The 12641-nt window shown below is 28.9% G+C and overlaps 1 protein-coding gene across 1 annotated transcript; it reads right to left on the reverse strand.

Annotated features, from left to right (window-relative positions):
* Positions 1-7621: 7621 nt before the first annotated feature.
* Positions 7622-9627, reverse strand: LOC110667357 (caffeoyl-CoA O-methyltransferase). Its single transcript, XM_021828171.2, has 5 exons — positions 9438-9627; positions 9265-9344; positions 9024-9168; positions 8757-8888; positions 7622-8087 (listed from the first exon to the last, which is right to left on the reverse strand). Exons 1-5 carry the CDS (start codon positions 9525-9527, stop codon positions 7794-7796), a joined length of 741 nt encoding a protein of 246 aa, XP_021683863.1. The 5' UTR covers positions 9528-9627; the 3' UTR covers positions 7622-7793.
* Positions 9628-12641: the final 3014 nt, after the last annotated feature.

A 12641-nucleotide genomic window follows, 5' to 3' on the forward strand; every position in this document is an offset into this window, starting at 1 on the left:
GGTTTCTTGAAGGACCGATGGTAGCTCATCCATGGGAAGATTCTCTCTCCCTGAAGAAGGCGCATGCCTTGATGACGTCACTTGTTCCCGAGCTGGGACGAAGACTCTAGGAGGTTCAGGTCGCGCCCTTGGCCCGACCACCTCTACTTCATCAGATGACCACGAAAACTGGATGGAAGGAGGACTCGCCGCTCTCTGACCTTCGGCGCCGCTCATTTTCAAAGGAAATAAAGAATTTAAACTAAAAGAAGGATCAAAACCCTTACCGGAGCTTGATCGGAGTCGGAAGAGCTTGAGAAAATGAGAGAATTTTGACGTTGTTCGCGAAAAGCTGAAAATGACACAAGAGAGCAAATGGCTAACCCCCACCCCTATTTATACTCGTCCGAGCATTTAATGCTCACGGCATCCCAGGCGATGCATCGGTCAGCATGATCTGCCAGCTGTTTCTAACACGTCTCATGAATATTCCGGAAATTCCATAAAGAGATCGGCTAACTAGAGATCGGCAAATTAAGATAAATCTTTTGAATTGCGGATCAGTTTAGGGTCATTTAAATTAAAGGTCAGATTGGATAAATACTTCAGAGATCGGAAAATAATTAATGCAATAATAATAAGATGATAATTGACAAATAAAATCTTTATTTCCAAAAGATCGGATTACATCATTTGGGCGATCTCTAGAGATCGGATTGCATTAAAATTGGACTACATCATTTCGGTGACCTCTAGAGATCGGATTGCATTAAAATTGGACTACATCATTTCTGTGATCTCTAGAGAGCAGATTACATTGAAAATAAAATACATCATTTGGGCGATCTCAGAGACCGGTGAAACATCTCATCTAAAGGACCTATGTCAAAGTCAACATTGTGACTGATCCAAAGGATGTCATCGACCGGAACCGAGCCGCTGTCGGAACTTCCAATGTGGAGGAAAGCCGCTGTCGGAGCACCCAATGTGGTGAGAAGCTAAATAAACTTGGAAGAGCAACTGCCAAGGGTCGGCGGAACATTAGTAGTCTTCTCGGCCGAAATTGGTTCACCGATTATACTGGTCGAACGACTCGAGATCAGCACGATCAAGGTCCGCGATCTAGATCGGTTAATTGGTCCAATTCTCTCACCATCATCAGACAAGGTTATCACGATTATTCGAGCACCGGGGTCGTAAATTTTCAGTCGGGGAAGAAAGAGGTCCATCGGAAAGGGATCATGACCACAATCATGGCTGAACCTTACGGCAATAGAACTAGAAAGTAAGAAGGAAGAGAGGAAAATTGAATGAAGAAAGTCTCTTCTGTCAGGGGTATATATAGGGGAAAATCGGGCATTTATTGCTAAGCAGAAAACGAAGCGGATGCTTCGGGAATCGAGGGGAATTAATGCCTTGACCGGACTGGGCCTGGTTAAGGGAAATATTGGAATAATAGAGATCGGAAGAGGGGAGACCGGTATGAAAGATCGGAGAAGGATCATGTTAAGAAGATCGGAAAGGAAGAGAGAGCAGAAAACAAAAAGAATAAGGCGCCTACCATCGTCACCATAATCAGAGCCGAGGTAGTTAAAGCGTTGCAGGTAAAATCTCAACCGCACGCCCCAGAATCGCCCGCATTTCTGACATGCATACGTCAGGACAGCGCTGTACATTCTAATCTCCACCGTTGATCTTACTTGTGAGGACGAGCTCAGAGCCCTCAGATCGAAGAAGAAAATGACAAGATCAGCGCCTTTCACTCCCAGCCCTCGGATCACCCCGAACAAGAGAATTTGGGACCGTCAGATTAGAAGAAGAAAATGACAAATATTCTAAAGAGGATCTCAGCCGTCCGTTCTGATCCTCTTTAATTCCTGAGCCTCAGATCATGTCCTTTGAAATCCTGACCCTCCATCTCCCTCAAAATAGATCCTGACCCTTCATGGGGAGCACCCGGTTCCTATAAATACCTGCATGAAAACTGTTCAAAGGGGACGGAGAAAAAAAAGGAAATGATATAGCGGAAGAACTCTGAAATTTAATTCAGACGTCACTCTACTTTCATAAGAAGAACTTTTGGAACCAGTTTTCTGAAGTATTTTTTTAAAAAGATTTTGAACACTGAAACTTTCCATTTTCAGCTCGTTCATCATCCCACAGTGTTCACATTTTTCAGTTCCTTGTTATCTTTATTTTCACTTCCATCGCCCATGCTCAATCTCATTTAAACTCGGGTATAATTCTGACTCGATTGCATTTAGTGAAGCACTCTTTGTTCCAAGGCGAACCTTAGTCTCTCGACTATTAACTTGCAATCTTATTTTGTTTTGTGATTCTCAGTTAGTTCACTAGAATCGACTCCTTACAGGTCAGTATTCATGTTGCCATTTTATTAAGTTTAGTTCTTGTTTTACGCATTTCCATTCTTCTTTCTTTATGTATGTTATTTTCTTTAAGTTCATATCACGCTAGAAAGATACACAGAAAGGTTGTGCTCTAGTTTATTTCCGTATCGATACCTTTGTTAATCTTTATTATTTCTGAGCGTAAGTCATCTAGTTCCAAGCGATACATAAGTAGTTGGATGAGATGTAGGTAACGGCAAGTTAAGAGTCCTTTTGAAATAATGAAAGGTCTGAAAAATAAGCCTGGAAAATGGTAAAGCTGAGTCACTAGAATGACTCAGTAGGTCATGGGGTAAGACGTCATAAGACAGAGTAAAACCAAACCTTGGATAACTAAATGGAATAGATCGGCTACCAAAAATGCTGGTGAGGCGACCATATAGGAAGGTTGGAGGATTCGGTTTGGCATCCCCTGTCCAGTCCTAAGGTACCAATAAGTTAAAGAGGTCTTGCGCAGACCCCCTGACAACTTTGAACGTCAGGACCCTTAGCCTTAGGTCCTCTCGATAGGTAAAATTTAGAGAGATCGGAAAGACCCTTATCTGACTACCGTTTAAATAGAAGAGATCAGAAAGGAGTCTTTATCTGATCCTCAACTGAATTTCAAAGAAATATTTAAAAGAGATCGGAAGAGAGTTTTTATCCGGTTCTCAAGCTTAAAAATTTTAAAGAGATCGGAGGAGAGTTCTTATCCGTTTCTCAAGCTTAAAAATTTTAATAAATATTAAAGATATCGGAGGAGAGTTCTTATCCGTTTCTCAAGCTTAAAAATTTTAATAAATATTAAAAGAGATCGGAGGAGAGTTATTATCCGGTTCTCAATCTAAAATTCAAATAAATATTAAAAGAGATCGGAGAAGAGTTCTTATCCGGTTCTCAATCTAAAATTTAAATAAATATTCAAAAGAGATTGGAGGAGAGTTCTCATCCAATTCCAAAAATTGAATTCTAATAAAATAGCCCTTCAAACAAAACTAATATACAACAGTAACTCACTAAGGTTATCTCATTTACTTATGTATCTGGGTAATCCAAACTTGGTGAAAAATTAAATATTCCTTTTTGTTAAAAGGATTAACATTTCCATTCAAGCCCTCCTAACTAATTTATAAAAATACGAAGTTAAATCTACTTACCCTTATTAAGGGACGAGGTGGGGTGCCTAACACCTTCCCCACCGGTTTACGGACCCCGAACTTAGAATCTCTGTTTTGAAGTGGTTTTATTTCAATTTATCTTCACAAATGGTTTTCTTTAGTTTCCCTCAAAACTAAGGTGGCGACTCCTCATTCTTTTCTACTTCGGTGAGGGTTCATTCAGGCTACCGCAAAATCCCTTGCGACAGTTTTAATTAAATTTAATTTCCTTTAAAATATCTTTTTCAAATTAGAATCAAGATTCTTGGTGGCCAAGATTTTTAGTAATTAAGATATATATATATACCTTATAATTAGATTTAATTTCCTTAAAAATATATGTTTAAAAATAGAACTAAGAATCAGAAGATATTTAAATTTTTTTTTAGAAATTAATGATAAAAATTTTCATTAAGTTTAATTTCTTTTAAAATATATGCTCTAAATTAAAATCACGAATCAAGGATATATATTTTATTATATATATATATATATATATATATATATATATATATAATGAATTATGGAAAAATGAAATGAAATAAAAATTTATTTTCATAGTTATGGCAAATAGGAAATTTATATCAATTTTCATTTTTTTTTTATATTTTTTATAGTATATTAATAAATAATTAATATTATTACTTTGGTTAATATTAATTATGTTATATTGTTTTATTATCATTTAGAAAAATAAATTAATGATACAATTTTTTTAAATTATGATTAAGTTATTAATTTCCTAATTATGTGTATATAAGTTATAAACTATTTACTTAATTATTACTTTAATAATGTAATAAGTAGTTATTATTATTATTAAAAATACGAAGAAACCTCAATTTAATTATATATAGGAAAAACTCTTTATTTTATATATACAGAGAGAGATGTTATATTTAATAATTATATTAATTAATGTAATTAATTATTACTATTACTGTTACTATTAATTATTTTCACTATTACCATTATTATCACAATTTTTATGGTTAACTAATTAAAATATTAAACATATTTTAACAATTTTATAAATTTCTTATTTAAAGATTCTTAAATTTTTAATTATTTCATTTAATTATAATAATTTAATAATTATATATATCTTAAAATTAATAAAATAATTAGAAATTATGCTATGAAAATAGTCACATGTAGTTAAATACTTTACTTTATTTCTCTCTCTCTTTTATATATTTAATAATTTTTAATTTACTTTAATATTATTTTATTTTTATTTCTCTTATTTTAATATTCATTTAATAAAGATATATTTTTAATTTTATATTAAATGCTATATAAAATGAATTGTGGAAAAATGAAATGAAATAAAAAATGATTTTCATAGTTATGGTAAACAATAAATTTATATTAATATTTAATTTTCATTATTTTTTTTTATATTTTTTTATAGTATATTAATAAATAATTAATATTAATCATGTTATGTTATATTATTTCATTATTATTTAGAAAAATTAATAAATGATACAATTACTATAAATTATGATTAAGTTATTAATTCTCTAATTATGTATATGTAAGTTACAAATTATATAATTATTACATTTTAATATTATAATAAGTAGCTATTATTATTATTATTATTATTATTATTATTATTATTATTATTATTATTATTATTATTATTATTACAAATGTCTAGAAAAGCTTAATTTAATTGGAAATAGGAAAAACTAAGAGTTAATCATATTAATTTATTAATTATATTTAATGAACACACATATACTAATTTATGTATATTCTATATTCACTTTCTGATAAAGAGGTTGTTCAAATTTTATAAAATAAATTAAAGAAGAGATAGGATTTTAAATTTATCACATTTATAGTAAGTAGTAATTTTTAATTGAATTTATTGATAACAATTTTTCTATATTTCTTAAACAGTTGTAATATGTAATTATTATATAATTTTATTTTTAAATATGATTCTTAATTATTTTGATCTTTCAAATTTAAATAATAGAAAAAATATTAATTACTAAATATAATTATTATTCATTACAAGTTTTTTACTTTTTAATTTAAAAAATCAATGACAGTTATTTTAAAAGAAAGTTAAATACTTTTGAATATATTTACTACAATTAAATTTAGTATTTAACAGCTAATAATTTGACAACTCAAGACATTTAATTTTAAAATTCAACTAATATTATAATGATTATCCAATTATTACTACAACTAAAAGTTTAATGTCCTTTAAAATATCTGCTCTAAATTAGAATCAAACATATTTTAATTTTTGTGAGAAATTAATGATTAAATTTTTTTTATACATATCGAATTATTAAAGGTAATACCTATTTATTAATTTTTAATTTTTTAAAAGAGAAAAGTTAACACTAAGTATTTTCTATATTTTTTAAATAGATGTAATATAATTATCACATGTTATTATGTTCCTAATTTTTAATTTAAAAAATCAATTGCAATAAAATCAAGACTCATATTTACTTTGAAAAAAATTAATATTTAAAAGTTTTTTCTCTTCCTTTTATGCATTTAATAAAATTTAATTTACTTTAATTTTATTTTATTTTTATTGTTTTAAAATAATTTTATTGCTAACATTTTAGAATTTTAATATTTTAAATAGTAATATTAAAATATTTTCAATTAAAAACTTTTATATATATATATATATATATATATATATATATATATATATATTTATTGCCGTGCTATGCACGAGTATTCCGCTAGTTTATTAATATACTAAGCTATGCCGAGAAAAGAGCATAAAAGAAATCGAAAAATTATGTAAAATTAAATGTGACAATATTATGTTATCTTATATTGTTATTTGTGCTATATCAACTATTCTCTCAAATTTTTAATAATAAATACAAAAAAAATTAATAAAAAATTACATATAAAAAATTTAACTTGCATGTACCTACAACAAAAATAGTTATGATATTTTAACCTTAATTTGCTCTTATAAGTATGTTGATATTCTCAGGCTATATGCTCAATATTATTTGACAACTAGAGGTAGTAATCCTATCTAGACATTAACCTTCTTAATAAGTGTTCGTCATATGCATATCCCCTGCATATATCGAAAATTTCATTTACATATGATCCTGGCTTGCTTATTTCTTGTCACTTTTATTCATGTATGTGTATGCATTGATGACCCAATTTATATGCTTCCCTGAAACTACTGCAGAATGGCGCAACTTATTTTTACGCTAAAAAATAGCCATGATTGGATGAATACACATAACATACTACTTTTTCTTCGTATATCTCTAGGGATCCATGTGTATGGAACCAATTTTATTTTATTTTAATTGGTTAATGAAAAAGTATTATAATAATATCTCAGAAAGGATCATGCTTGGCCCAACGCATCCCTCTCATGTCATGCCCCTATCTCTAAATAAGAAAAAAAAAAATCAAATGCCTAAAAAAATAAGAATAATTTTAATTAGTTGAAATAAAAAGTAATTATTTTTAAGATGGTCTTATAGGTTTTAGATAAAGGTGATGTACTTTAATTGTCTATTGAAATCAAAAAAGATGATTTAAAAAAAAATAGTTTTTAGAATTAACAAATTAAACATAAATTAATTTCAATAAGAAGCAAAATATAGTCATAACAATTTATTATGACAATGAATTATTAAATTTAATTGATTATTAAAAATTAATATATTATGATAATATTATATTTATATAAAAAATTAATAAAAATATATATATAAAGAAATTTATTCATAAGCAATATATAAATTAAGATGATATTATCTTACAATTAATTTTAGACTTTAGATCATCCATAAGTAAAACAAATTGTGACAAATTATTTAATAATAATAATAATAATAATGTTGACATTTGTAGTCTATCTTTACTCTAGTGGCTTCGACTATCAATTCAATGAATAATTATTTTTTTAACATAATTAATTTGATTAAAATTTGAATTTAAAATTTTATATTCTTAAAAATAATTTAATAAATAATTTTTTTTATTTATGATATAAAATATTATAATTTTAATATCTTAATCTTTCATTTATAAATAAAAATATAAGTTTGCAATTACACACTTTGCACAAACATATATAAAATCCCATAAAACTTTATAAATTGGATAAATTTTGGAATGCATTGAAATGAAATTTCTCAAATATTGAAGCTTAAAATAGAAAAAGAAAAAAAAAGTTAATACACATCGCTCGTTTTATGCGTTAACGATCAACGGTCATCATCAAATATATCACCAGTAAAGCTGATCACTTGATCCGACGGCAGAGAGTGATCCCATCACCAACAGGGAGCATGCAAATCTCAATTCTGGGGTCCGCCGGTAAGGCCTTGTTGAGCTCCATCACAAAGTCTCTGTAGTACTTAACATACTTCCTGAGGGGTGCATCAGGTGGTGCCACCACAGACCCATTCCATAGGGTATTGTCGTACCCGATCACTCCACCAACTTTGACCAACTCAATCAATCTCTTGTGGTAATTCAGATAATTGTCTTTATCAGCGTCCACAAAGATGAAGTCAAAAGTTCCATGGTACTTCCCCTGTGGTTCACCAAACAAAATAAATACTCCAGTTTTATTGATTGAGTAAGATAAAGGATACATTGCCAGTAAACAGGTTAAATTTTCGTTCTTTTTCATATTTATTAATTTTAAATGACATCTAATTTTTTTTAGTAGTTTTAATTGAAGTTTGAATTCGAAATTATTAAAAATTATTTTTGTATTATTAAATTAAAAAGTAATTAAGTCACCATTTATATTTTATTTTAAAAATTTTTATGACATTTTTTATGCGATTATTGAGAAAATTATAAGATTTGTCCTTAAAAATAAAAAAAAAATAAATAGAGTTTTTTTTTATAAATAATTAAAAAATAGAATTTCGTTTTTATATGTATGTTTTTTTAAATAAAAAATTAATTTTTAATTTTTAAAATTTAACTAAAACTTGAAAAATGATAAAAAAAAAATTGCATATCACGTTATCGTATGTAAGAAATTAAAACGGCTACTTCTACAAAAAAAAAAAAAAAATTAATAAATCTCAGATTTTTTTTCTTGAAAATTTCCTTGATAAATTCATGTCCTGCGAAGCGAAGAGAAGAAAGAAAACCTGATGTTATTTTCTAATTTCATTATTTATTTCATTTTGGGTTTTTTTCAGAAGGAATTTTGTTTTGGTTAATAAAACATAAAGAAAATTCTTACTTCAGCAATCATTTGGTCAAGAACAGGCAAAGCAGGCCCTTCCCTGAATTCAATCTTGTGAGCAACACCTGCTTTCTGGATAACAGGCAGACCCAACTCATAGTTCTCTCTGTTTATGTCCATCGCCAGGATCTGCAACAAAACAACACCGCACATTAATCAACTAATCAAAACTCATTGATGCAAGAATGTTTCATAACTGTGAGTTTTCCCAAATTAAAGAATCGTTCTGCATCTGGATTTCTGAGATTTGATTCTATAAACTACCTTTCCATCATCAGGAAGAGCAAGAGCAGTTGCCAAGAGAGAATATCCAGTGTATACACCAATTTCCATGGTGTTCTTTGCATTCATAAGCTTCAAAAGCATGTTCAAGAATTGCCCTTCATCTGCTGATGTAGTCATTATGTTCCTATATTCATTCACACAAATCAAATTTAATAAACAATAAGAAAAAACCCTAGAAACATTTCAACATTATTGAGACTCTGGATCAAGAAACAAAAACCAGGGGTGCTTGGCAGTTAGCTCCCTCAGCTCCTTCATGGGTTCAGGCTCTGTTGGGTACACACTTGTCTCAAGTATGTACTAAAAACCCAAAAACGAAAATTATCAGAATCAGAAGAAGAAGAAAGATGCATTATGCACATGCAAAACCAGGATTTGAAATTGAAGATTCACCTGGTAAAGTGCATCACTCTGCAGAAGGCTCTTGTGGCCAACTTCTTGGTGCCTGCCTGCCTGATTTTGCTGTTCATTGTTGGATGCCATCAATGAGATAATCCCTTTTTTTTCTTTTAGGTTTTCTCTTCTTTCTAGGATTGAAGTTAGAAGGTGATGGTTAGGCAGACCTGATTTGGGAATGGGAAACGAGAAAGGTATATATTGGAGATTAGAGTCTGGTTTGAACCGGAGAAAGGGGTGGTTGGACCGGCTGCTTACCGGTCGGGGGTTGGTAAGGTCTTGGGAAAGTGTTGGTATGTGGGGCCCATAACTGAGCACAATCGAGGAACTTTCAATAGGTTAATGGTCCTAAAGCCCTTGTGCGGTTGGTGCAGGGGCGACGTCACCTCATTTGAAAATATCAAAAAGGTAGCTAATAAGATATATAAAAAATTATATTAATTTTTTATTTTTAAAATAAAAATTAGTTTTTACTAATAAAATAATTATTTATTAAAATTTAATTTATAAAATAAATTATTAAAATAATTTTAATCTTATTCAGGTTTAATTTTTTATCTAAATTTTATATTTAAATAATTATATATTTTAAATATAATTTTTATTAATATATTTTTATGTAGCTACTTAAATTTTTAAAAATAATTGTTCCTAAATATTTATATAGTATGATAAACATATTTCCGTCTGTTTTTATAATTTATAAATTTATTAAATAACTGTAATTTTACTGAGACACATAATTTTATCATAATATTTATAATTTATAAAATTATTTAATTAAGAAATTATACATTTTGAGAATTTTTTTTATTTATATAATTTTGTAAGAAAAGATTCATTTATGTTAATTTTTTAGACTATCAAATTATTAAAAATTACGATAAAATTATTTTAACTTTCCTAATTTTAAAAATGCCTTACGATACCCATCATATTTAATGAGTTTATAAATTATAAATTTGAACATAAAATATATTTATAGTACGATACATGTATTTTAGTATAATTAATTTTAAAAATTTAAGATAAGACAAATAAGAGACATGTTAATAAAAACTATATTTATTATAATTTATACAAAACATACTATAATATATTTTAAATATAAAATATATAATCATTTATATACAAAAATTTACATGAAATAATTATTTTATTAATAAAATAAAAATTGGGTTAATAATTTTTTATTTTTTATTTTTGAATATAACTAATTTTTATTAAAATTTGAATAAAAAAATTTACTATTTTAAAAATAATTTTAATAATATTAAATTAAATTTTATTTATTTATTTAATTTTTTTATTATTCCAACCTTCATTTTATATATATATATATAATTTTAATTGAAATTTGTAATCAAAACCTTACAACCCTGAAAACGATTATAGGACCATTCGACTAAAACTTGTCGTAATAATTCAATAATAAGATGAAATCGTTTTAAAAGTGGGACCTTACATTTATATTCTTTTTTCCCAATACTAAATGAAATACTTGTTATTCAAGTCTCCAAGCCAATCAAAAGTAAAAAGTCTTGCTCTTGGTGGCAAGTTTTCTCCTTTGGTTCTATGTAAGTTTTCTAGTATTAGTTTTTGTTTTCCTGATAGATCTCCAAACGCAACATCTTTCTCTTTCTTAGGAGGAAGATTCAGAATTACAGTTTGAACAAGGTAAATCATCAACACAGGACCAATCTCTTTAGTTCTGTTTTGGTTGGACGCTTTCTTACAGATTAGCTAATTAATTTTCTGGCTATGCAAAATACGATGGCTAGTCTATGGCGTCCCAGTTGAAGGGTTAGCATTCAGGATATTAGTTCTTAAGCTTACTTGTTTCAGTTCTTCCATATTATTGATTTAAAATGAATTCTAGATGGCAGGCCATGGACCTTCTCTGGTCATCTTTTACTTGTTACCTTCATCGTGGTGATATTCCTTCTCAAGTGTCTCTTTTTTCAGTTGCATTTTGGGTGAAGATACATGATTTACCTATTGGCTTTATGTTGGAATCTATTGCTCAGTAATTTGGTAACTTCCTTGGACGGTTTCTAGCTTATGACACTTTATGAATCTCCACGGGATGGTAGGGTTTTTTGCATGTTAGGGTCCTCCCAGATGTTCGCTCATTGCTTAAAACATGGAAACACATTAGAACACATGGTACCCCCACATTAGGTAGTTCTGTACATTCTCCTATTCCAGTGACTAATGTCTGTTCGGGCAGTTAGAATGTCGAGAACCACAATTAAATTACAGAGAGCAGTCATAAATTAAATTAATAAAGATCAAATTAGGTTAGATGAAATTAAGAAAAATGAAGTACAATTCGGTTAAATGAGCCTAGGTCCCGGCGATGAGTGACCTACACGGGAAGTGACTGTAAGTTCAGTTGCTACTCTAAATTTATGTAGGACCCTGTAGAGTCCTTGATAAAGGATTAATTTAGAAATTAGTAGGAATTTGAAAATCAAAGAAATGAAAAGGGAAGAAGCACAAACAAGTGAATCAAAACTTAGGGGCTCATCAGGTATTATGGAAAAAGGTGGACTATAACCCGATGAGGGGCATTTTGGTCAATTCACTTCAAGAGTTGACTTTTGACCTAAATGAGTAAGACTAAAATATTGGAATGAAATTAAATTAAGTGGTATGTGTAGGAAACCTATTTGGCACATATAAGGAATTAATAAAATTGTTAAAAATTAAAATAATTATAATTATAACTTAAATAATTAATTTTGGATATTTGTATATAAGAAGACAAAAGAATTAAAAATAAAACAATTTCCCATCTTCTTCCTCTCTCCATGGCTGGCTCTCTTCCCCTCCCTCTACACCTCCATTAACAACTCTTCTAAGCTTATGAAACCTCCATTTCTTCCCCAATTCTCATATCAAATTAGTAGAAAATCTAGAATTAGACCCTAAAGAGAAGATTAGAAGTAAGGAAGAGCAAAGAAATTGAAGAATTTGGGAGATTGAAAAAGCACCATTGGAGGTAAGTGTCTTACAAGCTTTGGTTAGTTACCTATGCATTGAATTAAGCTTGAGTATGGGGAAATTACATGAGAAAGCATGAAAATCATGCATGAATGGAGGGTAGGGAATTTTGGCCAGCAAAGGGGAGTTAGGGTTTTGGTGATTCAATTTATTTGAACTTGAATTCTAGTGTTGGTTGTAGTGTACACATGAATT

This window comes from Hevea brasiliensis, chromosome 8, assembly GCF_030052815.1.
Source record: "Hevea brasiliensis isolate MT/VB/25A 57/8 chromosome 8, ASM3005281v1, whole genome shotgun sequence".
In the NCBI taxonomy this organism is placed as follows: Eukaryota; Viridiplantae; Streptophyta; class Magnoliopsida; order Malpighiales; family Euphorbiaceae; genus Hevea; species Hevea brasiliensis.

Excerpts from the sequence above, each read along its gene's own strand:
- LOC110667357 (XM_021828171.2), bottom strand. The coding sequence starts at position 9,527 with ATGGCATCCAACAATGAACAGCAAAATCAGGCAGGCAGGCACCAAGAA. Across the intron at positions 9,345-9,437 it reads AGAGTGATGCACTTTACCAG|TACATACTTGAGACAAGTGT; the intron begins GTGAATCTTCAA and ends TTGGGTTTTTAG. Across the intron at positions 8,088-8,756 it reads TTGACCAAATGATTGCTGAA|GGGAAGTACCATGGAACTTT; the intron begins GTAAGAATTTTC and ends GGTGAACCACAG.